The 15,462-nt window shown below is 37.0% G+C and overlaps 1 protein-coding gene across 5 annotated transcripts in view; it reads left to right on the forward strand.

Annotated features, from left to right (window-relative positions):
* The window catches only part of Tab3 (TGF-beta activated kinase 1 (MAP3K7) binding protein 3), a 60,038-nt gene extending 46,316 nt beyond the window's left edge, over positions 1–13,722 (forward strand). For all 5 annotated transcript variants that reach the window (XM_029534322.1, XM_029534325.1, XM_029534323.1 and 2 more), the window contains 4 exons: positions 1,341–1,434; positions 3,978–4,061; positions 7,895–7,996; positions 9,641–13,722. In XM_029534322.1, the coding sequence (XP_029390182.1) occupies positions 1,341–1,434; positions 3,978–4,061; positions 7,895–7,996; positions 9,641–9,789 (429 nt within the window). In that variant the 3' untranslated portion in view covers positions 9,790–13,722. The remainder of the gene's footprint in view (positions 1–1,340; positions 1,435–3,977; positions 4,062–7,894; positions 7,997–9,640) is intronic.
* The last annotated feature ends 1,740 nt before the right edge of the window (positions 13,723–15,462 follow it).

Raw genomic sequence — 15,462 nt, forward strand, 5'->3', positions numbered from 1 at the left:
TATCCACCCGTTGGTCTTCCTTCTTTTTGGTTTTCTACATCCTTAGTGAGGTAACCCAATCACAAAAGAAGTCACTAGATATGCACTCACTGATAAGTAGATATTAGCCCAGAAACTTAGAATACCCAAGATACAATTGGCAAAACATGTTTTTAACAGAAGCAATCTTTCTCAATCTCTTTGTCTCTGTCTGCCTGTGTGTATCTGTTTGTCTCTGTTTGTCTTTATCTCTGTCTCTTTCTCCCCCCCTCTCTCCTTCCCTCCCTCCCTCTCCCTCATTCCACCCCTCTCTCTGTTAGTAGGTAATTTAACATTCTACTTTGTGTATTTGAAATTACCTAGTAATTAAACTTATACCTGGGCTATGTGGGAAACACTTCAGTATCCATACCATTAGAGTCTAGGCACAAATTCTAAAGAAATTAAGAGCAGTATGGGAGAGCTGGAGAGATGGCTCAGTGGTTAAGAGCACTGACTGCTCTTCCAGAGGTCCTGAGTTCAATTCCCAGCAACCACATGGTGGCTTACAACCATCCGTAATGGGATCTGATGCCCTCTTCTGGTGTGCCTGAAGACAGCTACAGTGTACTAATATACATAAAACAAATAAATAGTTCTTTTTAAAAAATGGTATGGGAATTACAAGTTCATCAGAAAAAGGTCTTTTCAGTTACTGAAAAGACCCCAAGGATTGGAATGGGCTGGACAGACTAATGTAGAAGAAACAGAGGAGTGTATTGATGCCTGATATTTCTCTGTGTTTCTTTTGATCTAGAAAAACAAGTATCTCTATAAATTTATATAAATTTGTATAAGTTCTGGCTCTACCACTTATGAGCTTTATACCCTTAGGAAATTTAACCTCTTTGATGTTTTCTCATCAGGAATTTCATGCAGTACTCCCTACCTTAAAGTTCCTTTTAGCAGGAGTGAGGGAATTCTGGTAAACCTGGTACCTAAAGCTAAGTAAGCACTAACTTTTATCAGGTTAGACAAGACTAAAATCATGGTTGGTTGTTGCACTTTCCCTTACCACAAAAACATAAATAAGGTATTTTCTGTGCCCTGTTATTACAGTGAACGTAGCTTTTACGATAGACCAGAGTTCAGTTTGTGCCTGGCTACCACACATGGTGTTTGTTACTATGTGGCCACGTTGATGTCTTCAGTGTACTTTTGACTTCAAAAGCATACACAGACATGTTATATAATCCATCTTATAGACAAGGCTGGATTCTTAGTTTTACCCCATCAGATCAATTAACATGAAAGACAGTTCTTAAATGTTGGGCTTGATAATGACTTTCCCACAATTGCTATTTTGGGTGCTTTCTTACTAGCCTGAGGAAATGACAAGATTGAGAAGCATGAACAGACAACTCCAGATAAATGTTGACTGTACACTGAAAGAAGTTGACCTCCTTCAATCTAGAGGTATAGACTTGATTATTTGGTAAACCATAAGTCATAGTGTGGTATTTTAAACTGCTTAGATGGCAATACTTTTGGGTTCATAGATTTAAGGACAGGTTTCTGTATAACTGTTGTAACAATGGCTTTAAGGAGATTCCCACACTTCATGGATCAAGGTGTCAAAAAATAATGTTACTTTGGCAGTTTCATCATTTATCCTGATTGTTTTATATTGTTACATTGCATTTTTGTCATTGAATGTGTTTCATAAATTGATGAGTATTATTTCTAAGACACAGTTTATATTATATGAGTCTTTGAAAATACCGTGACAGAAAGGGAGTCCAGAGTAGGATATCTGAGTTCTTGGTTTTAAAAGAATTTCTCTGTGTTGCAGTAAAAGCTCTCTTATCTTTTAGGTAGCCAGCTCATCACATTACAGAAGGACTTGCTTTCCCATAGACTGCTGCTCCCATTGATTACATGTGCTGCATATGCTAGTTAGCTAGGTTTCTTCAGTTAAAATTAATATTTCATAACTAAAAAGAATTCATGAGAATGCTTTTCTTTTAAAAACTGTCTTTGGCTTTTATAGAGAGTCAAGCATAAAGTGATAGAAACTGTAATTAGATTTGAATGAACACAAGCAGAAAGGGGAAAGCTTTGTAAGAAAGTGTCCTTAGTATATCACGTGCTGTATTCAGAAGACACCAAAACGCAAAATTATAAATCAAGGTTCAGCAAACTAGGGCCCTACTGCCTGTTTTTAGAAAACAAAAAGTTTTAGTGAAACAGACATGCCCATTTATTTACCTAGTATCTGTGGGTTCTTTGTGTTTCAAGGACAGAGTTGAATACTTGTAACAGATTGTATTGCAAGTCTACAAAACCTCAAGTTACTATCTGCTCTTTGACAGAAAGTTTGCTGACACTTGGCTTTAGGTTATCATGAACATAGTTTGTGTAAGACAATGTGAAGTATCCTTGTTCAGCATCAAAATACAACTATTGAAGATGCAGTGTAGTGATAGAATGTTTGCATAGCATATACGATCCCTGGGGATTTCAGTCTTCAACACTTTTATAAGAAAAATAGAAAAATGCTGCTATATTTATGTTACATTAAAGGTGATGTGTAATTTTACTTAACAATCCTTTCTTTGAATCCACCTACTCCCAAACTGTAGTAATCTTAATTATGGCAGTTAAGAGAGCTTCTACAGTACTTTAAGAGTAGTATATAATAACAGTGTCAAACAATTGAGCTAAAGTTAATAAAGATTCAGAACCATCTGAACATGAAAGTTGAGCTATCAAGCCAGGTTCTCATTTTCAAAAGCCACATTACCCTTATGTAGCCTACTAGCTTTATGCTACTAGTGAAAGAATCACTATGTATAATACACAGGGTATGTCAACCACTGTTACTATATGATTATATCAATTTTTTTAAAACTGATATGGTTTCTGGAGTAAATATAAAAATCAATAACATTTGATTAGGATGATTAGAACATGAACTGTAACATTAGTGCCTGACAAAAAATATATGCAGCACTTAATATGTCAAGTAGCATTGTATCTTTCAGGAGCTATGAGAATTTTTTTTAAAATTCTCTTTAAAATAGCCTATTCAAGTGGATGAAACTTTGAATAATAGGACCAATTAAGGTTTTTTTAAGGAAGGAGCTATGTTTTTTGGTATGAATTGACCAAATGAGGCCATTTTGTACTTAAGATTTAGAAATGCTTAAGGTGTCCAAATACTGTATTCTTTTACTAAAGTGATCTTTGGCAGTAAAGGATGTACTTTCAAGTAGATGCAAATAAATCATTGCATGACTTGATGAAAAGCAGCTGAATATTTGATTTGTAGGAAGGAAATTTTTCATTAGGGGAAAAATCAATACTTAAAAAGAGGAAACTTGGTACAGTACAGAGTCTTCTGTATCCGAGTTCAGATGGATTTGGGTACAGCAGGCAGAGTCTAGGAGTGAAGGTGAGAATCAGAACTGGCACTTAATGCAATCTGACCTTGAAGGAGTCACAGGGTATATCACTGATATAAACATATTAAGCCAGAGAGTGAGGAGATCCAGAGAAAGTTTTGTATCAGCAATTCTCCGGGCTTGTTTACTCTAAAATTTGCATAATACCATCATTGATAAGCCCATAGGGTTATGTAACATATATGTTTGGCTTCTTCCTTAGATGGCTTTGTGATAAATTATGAAAAGAAGTGTCACAATCTTCTTTCATGTTGTTTTTTTATTATGCCAAACAGGTCAAGCATTCCTTGTTTCTCATATACTGAATCTTGCTTATGGATACTAGTCCTGCAATTAGAAATATTCCTTTAGGTAATATATTATAGACAAACCATGTTCTCCTGGTCTGCTTGGATCTTTTCTCACAACCATAAAGAAAAGATGCTAGTACAATGACGTTTGAAACCCTAGAAAACATGTTCTTTTCCTACATTTCATCAATGTATTTTCTTTTTAAAAGATCAAATAACAAAAGAACAACTCCTAAATACCTGTGGTTTCCTCTTTCCTTTGTAGGAAACTTTGATCCAAAAGCCATCAATAATTTTTATGACCACATAGAACCTGGCCCAGTTGTACCACCGAAGCCATCTAAAAAAGGTGAGTGGAGGTCATAGCACGAATACTGTAGAAGTTGAATAGATTTCTGAAGAAGTTTCTATTTGAACTATTCACTAGAGTATGGTCCTCATAAAGTTATCTATATTAATGTGACAATAGTAAAATAGTACCCAAACTTTTAATTTTTTTTTACTAAACACTAAAAGTAATGTTATAATTGTTGTAAAACATAATAGTAATTTCTTTAACATAATAAAAACTATACTCCTGAAAGAAAATTGTTCTAGAACAATGAGGATCTTGAAAAATCCTCAGTAGACTTTGTACATAAGAATTCTTTTGCTGCTTGATAAACAGAGTGTAAGCTGGAGTGATGGGGACATGAGTGTTTTCTCATCAATAACAAAACAAGTTCTAAGTTGTCTTCAGTATCTTACAGTAAGTGATTGGATGTAGATTGATCGCTCATTTTCACCCATATACTGTTTTATATTCTCAATATACAACTAATGTTTAAAGTTCATATTTTAATCCTTTTTCATTAAGCAGTTCAAGACAATTTGGTTATGAAGACATACTGAAGAGTAGAGAGTGCATAAATTGTAGTTCATTTATAGACGGCAGCTTAGGAGTTGGTCTCTCTATTGTTTTATACTACTGCGGATGTTTCATCTGACCTACATTTGAAATAGTATAGTGATTTCTAAAAATGACTCAAAATGAATTTTAGTGGATAACTGCCAAGTACTAAATTTGGCACTGTGGCAATGTTACATGTAGTTTCAAGCTGAAAGACTCTAGATTATATATCATTGATCACTTTAGCCTTTTAGGTTCATAAAATATGCATCTTTAAACTCGATTTTTGCTTCAGTACCTTCTAAGGTGATTTTTCTTACAGAGAGCCTAGAAGATGAGCTACAGTTTAATGACTCAAGAGCTGGCATAGAATAACTGACTACATTCATCAGAAATGACCAAAAATCCGAGCAGTCCACCACATGTAAAATCTTGAAATTTTTTGAATAGTGGCATCTCCAAGGAGCTAGATACAAAGTCATAACTTCCCCTGTTCAAGGACAACGAACTATTGTCTTGGTACTAGGAATGAGGCTAGGGCTTTAGATAAACTAAGAAGATCCTTAGCTGAGTCCTTCTGGCCCTTAATTGTTAGGTACTTGGAAGGAAATTTGATGTTTTTGGTGGTGGAATTTTATATCAAAGTAGAGAAAAAAATGAAACAAAATTAGTAAACTTCAAGGTAGACTGATGTACAGAGACCAAAAAAATGCAGGATACCATGAATAGAAATAAAAGATGGGTTATTCATTAAAAATGGTAATGAAGGCATGTGATTAATATCTCCAGGTCAGTAAACTGTGCAATCTAGATAAACACATTTCTTGAAAAATAAAAGTATAAAAGGCCAAATTTTTGAAATAGGTGAAAGAGGAAATTTTAATAGCTGTTCATATTATATTAAAACTGAGTACATTGTTAAAAAAAGTCCCACAAACATAGTTTCAGAACAACAGTCTGCTAGTCAGCGAATTCCTCTAAACATTTTAAAAGGATAGGAAACAATTTTGAATATAATTTAAAAAAAAATAAGAAAGGGGAAAGGTGCTTCACATTTGTTTCCCTAACCTTCCAAATGAATCCTAACTCCTCCACCCCTGTTCGCTATATTCTCCAGCCAAGTAGTGTGTTTGCTAATGTCAATGGACTTATCACCCTGTGTATCCAAAGCCTAATTCATCTTAGATCTCATTGTTGGATTTTATCTGAAGCTAGCAGAGCCTGATTCCAAAACCTTACCCATAAAAGATACTATCAACCCATTCTTACAGAAGGAAAAGTGACAGATGCATGTAAAGGTCTCTGCCCCTCTGCCAGTTTACTGCAAATGGAACTTACTAATGCTGATGGGGGGAATCCGTGAAGTCATAATGGGTCCAATTTTCAGCATTTTCTTAAATAGTTAACAAATGCATAATTGTAGATAACTGTATGATCCTATTATTACTCCTGTCCCAAGGAATTTATACTCTACATGTAAAGTCCTACCTATCCTTATGAATAAGTTTCTACTTTAAAATTTTAGTTGAGCCAGGCAATGACGGCGCATGCCTTTAATCCCAGCACTTGGGAGGCGGAGGCAGGCAGATTTCTGAGTTTGAGGCCAGCCGGGGCTACACAGAGAAACCCTGTCTCAAAAAAATTTAGTTGAGAGATGAGCTTAAAATATATCTTGCATATTATTGGTGAGAGTATAAAATGGTATTATTATTTGCCAAGTTATTTTAAGCCTTTAATCACAGATTAGTAAAAAGCTTTTCAGTTTGAAGTCGGATATATTTTCTGTTGAGCACTTTATTCCATTTTGAAGATGGTCTCATAAACTGTATGCTAGCTACTAGGTTTACAGATATGCATCACCACACCCAGCATCATTTTTCTGAAAACACTTCTAAAATTAGTGCAAATTGGCTTGCAATACTGTTGGCTTAAAAACAAAAACAGTAAACTGCTTGTATACTGCAAATCTAAGTAGACTCTATAATCGTGAGTGATGAGTGGGCTAGAGAATTAGATGACAAAGGAAGAAAGGCAACAGAAACCTTTGGGATTGGATGTGCAGTTAATAAGCAGTGTAAGTTTTCAGGTAACTCAGCAAATCTCCCTGTACCCTCATTGCCAGAACAGTGAATGTCCTGGTGTCATACGACCTGAACAGTGGTCTAGCTCACAGTCTTCAGATCTAATCTGTGTAGCACAGAGAGGTGATCTGTTCAAATCCTGACCTGTGTACTTTCCAAGATGTTTGTGTGAGTCAGTGAAATGAAGGCATGTACCTTTCAAGTCTAAGACAGAGCTTCACCATTTTCTTTGCAGCCTAAGGAAACAGTTACTCTGTTTGTACTTATTCTGCTATTAGAATTCCAGTTAAGCGCTACCCACCATCCTTAGAATTCTGGGGCAGTGCTTTCCAAAGGTAGATTTTACTGAGAGATTACATACAGAATCAGGACTGATTAGAAAATGCAAGGTCATTCTTTTGCTCTTTGAGGCAAACAATATGTAGTGTGCTAGTCGTCATTGTTATCTAATACAAAGGTTGCTCACTAATAAACTATAAATTCATAACATATAGGAACAGTATTGTAGCATGAAGTTGAAATCCCTGAAATGTGTGGGGAGCCCATGTTTGTAACTACATTGTATTCTTTTGAGTTGCTTCCATTTTTCAAGAAGTAATATTTTCTATGCATTCTATTGTGTTCGCTGACTCCTAAATGCTGGGATTACAACAGTGTACTACTGTTGTCATCACCATTATCTCTGTTGTCTTCTTCCTTCCTCTTAATTCTTCCTCTTGATTTCTTCCATCTTCTTTCTTTCTTCATCTTTTTATTTTTAATTTTTGGTCCTTTGAGACAGGTTCCCATATAACCCAGGCATACAACATATATATAAGAGAGAGAGAGAGAGAGAGAGAGAGAGAGAGAGAGAGAGAGAGAGAGAGAGAGAGAGAGAGAGAGAGAGAGAGAGATTATTTTTAGGCAATACATTTTTACTGAACTAAACAGCAACTGAAGTACAGTTTGCTTTCATATTTCCATTTAGCTGCTATCACTGAATTTTTACTTCAAGTATATTTTTCTGCCATGACTCAGTGTTTGAGATGAATGGTGTAGCTTATAAAGAAGCATTATGTTTATATTTAACCTCAGAGACAAAGGAAAGGTCATTTGAAGGTAGGAAAGGTCAATGCTCTCAGCTGAGTGAGTAGGAGGAACAGTCCTTGTGAGCCCACTCTTCTTGACAGATGATATCGTCCCCTCTCAGTGCCTTTGCCTTTTCTTCTGCAGACTCCTCAGACTCCTGTGCAATTGAGAGAAAAGCCCGAAGAATTAGTGTGACTTCCAAAGCGCCAGTAGATATCCATGACTCCCAGGCAGCATCTGCAGATGGTTTGTACCTATGTCCCTGGGCTATGTTAACCCATACAAGTTATCATAACTAGAACATGCCTTCAGGTTTCTCCTTGAAGATTACAGTTCATGTGCATAATGCTAAATGTTTAGTAGATCTTTGGTGCTTGCTAAAAGTTGTTTTAAAAGATATTTTTCTTAATTTCTGCATGCTTATACACACACCTTGATTTGCATATAGCCACATTTCTCATGTTCAGCAGCCACATCGGAACACCTTATTGGACAGGCCAGCTCTCTAGAAATAGTATATAGAAAGCAAGACTAAGTAATTTTCAAATGAGTTGCAATTTCTGGATTTGATAAAGCTTCTCACACAAATGTTTAATGCTTCTTCAGCTTGGTATGCTGCCATCCAATTGAAAGCAGGTCTCTAAAAGTATTAATATATGTTATATTGGATTACTTTTATAGTATACATAATAAATGTTAAGTCACCCTTAATTTGCAAATGAAAAGGCACCATGATAAGAAGATACAAGATACATGGAAGTACCTTGTATATTTTTTCCTTTACCATTAGAATATGTTTGTAAAAGTAACTTTTTGCCCGGCTTGGTGGCGCATGCCTTTAATCCCAGCACTTGGGAGGCAGAGGCAGGTGAATTTCTGAGTTCGAGGCCGGCCTGGTCTACAGAGTGAGTTCCAGGACAGCCAGTGCTACACAGAGAAACCCTGTCTCGAAAAAAAAAAAAAGTAACTTTTTCACTTACCATTGAAACCCTTTCTGAATCGGGAGTCTTCCCACAAAGCAGAGTTCCAGATTCATCTAGGAATACAGCCCGTTTAAGCCTAGACCAGAGAGAATGAAGACCTAACAGGAATACAAGTTTTGAGTTTTTATTTTCATGGGAGAGGCTTGCTTTCTTAAACCGCTAGTTTGATGTACCTGGTAACACACACTTGAGTCTATATTTTACATTTCACTCCTTTGTAAATTGGGTTTTGATATTGCCAGGTATAGGCAGTTTTCAAAAAGTAATATATACACAACTTTTTTGGCGAAGGGGAATAATTTCTGAGAACAAAAGAAACATGTATATAGAATGACTCTTAGCTTTATAACTAGCTGTATAACTAGCTGTAGAGTCGTCTTTTTTTCACTCTTCTAGGAACACCTTTGTTTTGAATTTTACCTGCCATTGTTGAAGCATTAATATAAAACACACATGTCTTCCTGGAAACAGATGTCCTATAGAAGAGATATCCATTTACTAGTCTATGGCAGAGAAGAAAGTCAGAGAGAGAGAGAGAGTTCTCTGAATATGCTGTCACATATATCTCTAATGTTTTCCCCCTATTTGGCTGGAATATAGCTTAATTATCTATTCTTTATGGGTAATAAACTAGAAATGACTTCTAATCTATTCTGGACTTCTCCAGATCCTCTTCTTAGAGCACAAAAATCAATGTGCTTAGAACAAAGTGGAGCATGTATCTAGCTTCTGTGCAGCTATGGTTTTCCAGTGGTGTGGTTACTAATTAGCTTATTCAGTGGGTAAGATAGGGAGTGCTTCCTATTGTTTTGTGGTAGTTTGTCATTTCAGTTTTGGTCAGTTTGGGTTTTGCTTGGAGAAACAGCTTGATCTAGCTTCCTTTCTTTTAAATTCCTTCTTTCTTCAGAACATTTAAGTATCTGCAAACAGAGTTCTCGGACACAACCCCGAGATGAGGATTATGAAGGGGCTCCGTGGAATTGTGACAGCTGTACCTTTCTCAACCACCCTGCACTGAATCGCTGTGAGCAGTGTGAGATGCCACGGTACACTTGAATTCAGAAGAACTGACACCAGGTTGAGAGTGAAACTTTGAGCACTCACCAAAAGAAAAGGAAACTTGGGGATTGTGTTCATCTGCCCAGCCTTTTCATTTCTTGATTGCACAGGGGGAGGTGGGGGAATGGTGTCCTGGCCACTGGCTCACGAAAGGAAAAATGAGGAGGTCTTTCTTTTTTCCTTTCTTAACTCATTACAGAGTGAGAGGTAGAAGGTAGAAGGGGATACTTGAATTCACTCCTGCAAGAATGTACACAGAGATGTTAAGGGCTCTTCTGTGGAATCCAAATTGTTACAGTTACTGCTGAGTGGCTCTTCATTTCTAAAGGTGAACTTTGGATTATGGTAGGACATGTTACAGTTTATGCAGACAAACTGTGAATTCCAGGGCAGACTTATTGGTCACAGCTCTCTGGAAACCAAGGCTCCCTGTGCCTCTTCCTGCTGCTTCCTGTGAAGAGATGGACAGGAAAAAGCACCCAGGATATGCTTTATTTTCTTTTGTGCAAAATAATGAGTTTATTTGTAATTGCTGCTTTTTTCAGGGGTAATTTCAAACACACATTCATACGCAAACAGGATACTTTAAAATGTGATTCATAGTAGTCAGGAATTAGGCATATTATGCCCTTTGTGAGGAAGTACAATCAGAGGTAGTATTATCTCTTTTGCTTGAACAATGGTTCATCAAGCTGCATTGACACTGGTAACTAAGACCTACTTATGCCACATAAATTATTGTATATTTTCTTAGGTTATTGATTTTGAAAGTAATGAAGTATGGTTTTATACAATGTCATTCTCATAAAACTGTGCTTTGCCAGTAGCACACTGAATGTATGCCAAATGCAAGTCCATTCCAAAACCATTGGAAATTTTAAGCTCAGTTGTGGTTCTTAAGAAATGCTTGCAGTATATAGGGCCCCCTACTTCTGGTTTGTAATGAATACATGATGTTTACAGCACAGAAAATACTTTGTGCCGTAGTCCTAATTTAGATGAAAAAATCAATATGAGCTATTTATTTGCACATTTGTTAACTAGCCAATGAGAGGGAAAGTGAAGTTGGCCAACATCATAAAGTTGCATTAATGAAGGAGTGAGACAAGACCACTCAAGAAATACCATTGGGCTGGGGATATATAGCTCGGTGGAAGCACGGTAGCCTGGCATTAACAAGGTGCTATAGGTAGAAAAGAAAAAACTACTGTCAAAAGAATGCTGTATACAGGGAGTTTGATTTTTTTTTTTAGTTGAATAGGCAGATCATACTGAATTTCAGCAGTTCAGGGAATGCTAAAGCACTACTTATGAAACAATGCAGGTGTGGATACACTGAAAAAGATAATAAATCAGGCCACTTGCTGTGATGTATAATGAGAAAATTAATAATAGTATATTTAAGTAGGTTCTTTGCCTTAAATTTCCTTCTTGGCTCAGAATTGAATTTTGGAATTTCTCCCCATTTCGGTGAACATAGACAGCAATAAAGTTGCTAGGTTTCTCCATCCTGAAGAATTTCACCTAAGGTCATAACCTTAGGAATACTAGGTCTGTCCCCAACTCCTGTATACACAGCCACTTTGTACTGTCACTATATTCTCATTTAGCAGTAATCTCTGCCAGACCTGGAAAAACAAGCTGCACTCAATAGCATATTGAAACCAAAGGCTCATTATAGTTTTCTATCAGTCATAATCTTCTACATCGCATCTAGCCTTCATATGTGGAGAATGCCCCAAATACATTCATTTGTCTCAAGAAGAGCATGATTATGTAATTATCTCTCAAACAACTGCGGCAAAACTGTGAAAATCTTAATGGTGGGAAAACAGGCGCAAACCCATGGACTTGGCAAGGGTGAAAGGCTTGTAACATGGGTTTCCTGTCAATACCCAGAAGCAGTCTAGCAGTCCTACTGTTCTTTAAGGTGCCCTTGCCTTTGTGTAGTTTTTTTGTCTCCCTTAGAAATGGACAACTCCACTTGCTGTTATGAGACAAGTTAGGAGGAACATATACACTACGTGACAAATCTAACTAAAGGTGTCCAAGTGTTTGTAGTAAGATGCTGAAATACCGACAGCATGGCACTTGTCAGTTGACCATGAAAGAAGCATGTGTGAAAAGTCTGATGCTTTATTAAAACTATTGCATGAAAACTCACCAAGGTCAATAAGCTGTTAACATACAGTAGATGCATGGTTTCAGGCCTTTGATGATGTATCTAGTCAGTCATCACTTTCATCTGCCAGGAAAAATGAGGCACCAGTTCATTTCCTTGGTATGGAAGTTAGGTATGAGACATCAGGGGGACTTTAAGAAAGCTTTGTACGTGTTAAATTTTGAATGCCCACATAAGTTGTATTCAGTTCCTAAAATGAACAAAACAACTTGACACTGATAAACTTGATACATTTGACTGTATCATATGTAGACCCATAAGACCCATATATAGACTGCTCCTTATCTATGACCACTTTGAATAAGAATTCATTGAGCCGTCCAGGTGGTTTTGTTTCTTTTTTCCAGAATGTTCTCCTGCTCAGATTGGCATCCACAAGCAGGTGGCATATGGTGGATACTGCTGTGGACGTTGGTGGGTACTGCTGTGGAGGTGTCCATGCCCTTTGGGTCAGTTAGTGTACTCTTCTGTTGGTGGGAGAGGCTTGCTTTCTTAAACTGCTAGTTTGATGTACCTGGAAAGGCAGACCTGACTCGACATTTTACATTTCATTCTTTTTGTAAACTGGGTTTTTAGAAAGCATGTTAGCCATTGTGTTAAAAGAACATTATTCCCTTAAAATGTGGTGGTCTTAAAGTTTAAAATGGAAAGAAAGGAGCCACAAACTTCTAAGGATTGTAAAATGTTTGGATTGATTCTGATCTAGTTTGGGAAACAGTGGAGGCAGGGGATATTAAAGAAACAAAAGAAATACATTGTACAAATATGTAGTTTTAGTGCAGGTTAATGATGGTGGAGGAAAGTGTTGCTAATTTGTTTATTTCCCAGGATGGAATGGGAAGTGTTGATATGCAGTTTAATTTTTAAGGAGCTGGTCTCAATTTTAGTACTCTAATTATAAAAGAAATCAATGTTTCCTTAAATTTTGTCATTGGTTTGTCACAGTTATCTAGAGGTTCATATCCAACTCTCTGTGGCAACTCAATTTTATATAGTCTTTTAATTGTTTATATATTTCTGACAGTATGAAGAGAAAGCATATGAGGCATAGAACTGTCTTTTAGAAATATTGATGATGTATCCTGGAATGTGAAGGTGTCCCTCTAAGATGAAAAATGGAATTATTTTACTATTGTACCATTGTTAGACCTTGAATGAATCATGTTGCAGTGTGTGTCTGTATATTTGTAGAGAATGGGAAACAACAATTGAAAGGTTACTTTAAAAATTTCAAATTGGGCACTGCCTGTGTTGCAGCACTACTGTATCTTTGTTGAAAGACTTAACAGTATTTCCCTGTTGTGAAAGTTAATTCTGATGATGTTTCACATTCACCAGCTTTTTTTCTGTACTATTTGCATCCCCAAATACTTAGTGCAAGTAGAATTGTGCATGGCTTGGGCATTCAAAGGTAACCGAGTGATAAGTCAGTCTGAGTTTCTAAAGCCATGAAGAGTTGCTTTGAGACTGAACAGTTCTGAGTTATTTACAACAGCACCCACTGTCCATGTTTCTTTCCCTACTGTAAAAGAATTGATCAGTTTCTTCATTAAAGCAGCAAGAAATTAATTAAATTTGTACATACCATGTCTCTTAGATTTCTGTGTATGTTGTGAAGGACATTATTTTGAGAAGAAATGTACAAAGGCATATTACAAGGCTATGCATGCACCGTCCCTCCAAGCAGTACATATTCAGAAAGTCAAAGATTCCTGCAAAATAAATTAATAAACTAAAAACAAGCTCTACATTCTGCATCTTTTCTGTGAACTAACTCTGATTCTAAACACTCATGTGTCTACATTGCAAGAGCGAATTGGTATATTTCCCTTTATTTTAGAGCATTCAGTAGCTTTAGGTGTAAAGTGAGTATTAGGTACCCTTTAACCTTGACTTGAAAGTTTGGTAAAAGTGTGCATACATAAGTTTTATAGAAAGCTTAAAAAATGATAGAAACTCAAATGCTTCATTCTATTCAGTATTATTTATCAAAGAATGAGTAATTTAGGTTTTTTCCCTCACCCAATACCTGATCAGGTTTCCCTCTCCCTCCCCCACTGTCCCCCCCATCTTGTCCACTTGCCCTCCCAAGTCCCTCCCTCCCTCCCCACTTGCAATTGCTTTCTTTTCTCTCCCAATTGGGACCCAGGCATCCTCACTTGGGCACTTCAGCTTGTTGAGATTTTTAAGTTCTGTGGACTGTATCTTGGGTATTCTGTACTTGTTTGTTTGTTTGCTTGCTTTTTGGCTAATGTCCACTTATTAGTGAGTACATACCATGCATGTCCTTTTGGGTCTGAGCTACCTCATTCAGGATGATATTCTCAAGTTCCATCCATTTGACTGCAAAAGTCAGGATGTCCTTGTTTTTAACAACTGAGTAGTATTCCATTGTGTAAATGAACCACATTTTCAGTATCCATTCTTCTTTTGTGGGACATCTGGGTTCTTTCCAGCTTCTGGCTATCTATCACAAATAAGGCCACTATGAACATAGTGGAATACGTGCCCCTGTGGCATGGTGGGGTATTTTTTGGGTATATTCTCAAGAGTGGTATTACTGGATCTTCAGGTAGATCTATTTTCCGTTTTCTGAGGAACCACCAAACTGATTTCCAGAGTGGTTGGTTGTACCAGACTGCAATCCCACCAGCAATGGAGGAGTGTTCCTCTTTCTCCACATTCTCTCCAACATGTGTTGTCACCTGAGGGTTTTTTGTTTGTTTGTTTTGGTTCTGTTGTTTTGGGGGGCCTGCAAGGATTTTATTGAGTTTTTGTTGTTATTGTTGTTGTTTTAAAGATTTATTTATTTATTTATTTATTTATTAAATGTAAGTACACTGTAGCTGTCAGAAGAGGGTGTCAGATCTTGTTACGGATAGTTATGAGCCACCATGTGGTTGCTGGGATTTGAACTCTGGACCTTTGGAAGTCAGGTGCTCTTACCCACTGAGCCATCTCACCAGCCCCTGAGGTTTTTTTTGTTGTTAGGTATTTTCTTCATTTACATTTCAAATGCTATCCCCTTTCCAAGTTTCCTCTCTGAAAGTCCCCTATACCCTCCCCCCACCCTGCTCCCCAACCCACCCACTCCAACTTGTAATAAGGACACATGCTCCACTATGTTCATAGCAGCTTTATTTATAATAGCCAGAAGCTAGAGAGAACCCAGATGTCCCTCAACAGAGGAAACTGTGGTACATTTACACAATGGAGTACTACTCAGCAATTAAAACAATGAATTTATGAAATTCTTGGGCAAATGGATGTATCTGGAGGATATCATCCTGAGGTTTTAATTTTAGCCATTCTAATTGGTGTAAGGTGGAATCTTAGGGCCGTTTTGATTTGCGTTTCTCTGATTGCTAAGGACTTTGAACATTTCTTTTTTTATTAGATATTTTCTTCATTTACATTTCAAATGCTATCCCCAAAACCCCCTATAGCCCCCCCCGCCCTGCTCCCCAACCCACACACTCCCGCTTCCT

Source organism: Mus pahari, chromosome X (genome assembly GCF_900095145.1).
Source record: "Mus pahari chromosome X, PAHARI_EIJ_v1.1, whole genome shotgun sequence".
Taxonomy (NCBI): Eukaryota; Metazoa; Chordata; class Mammalia; order Rodentia; family Muridae; genus Mus; species Mus pahari.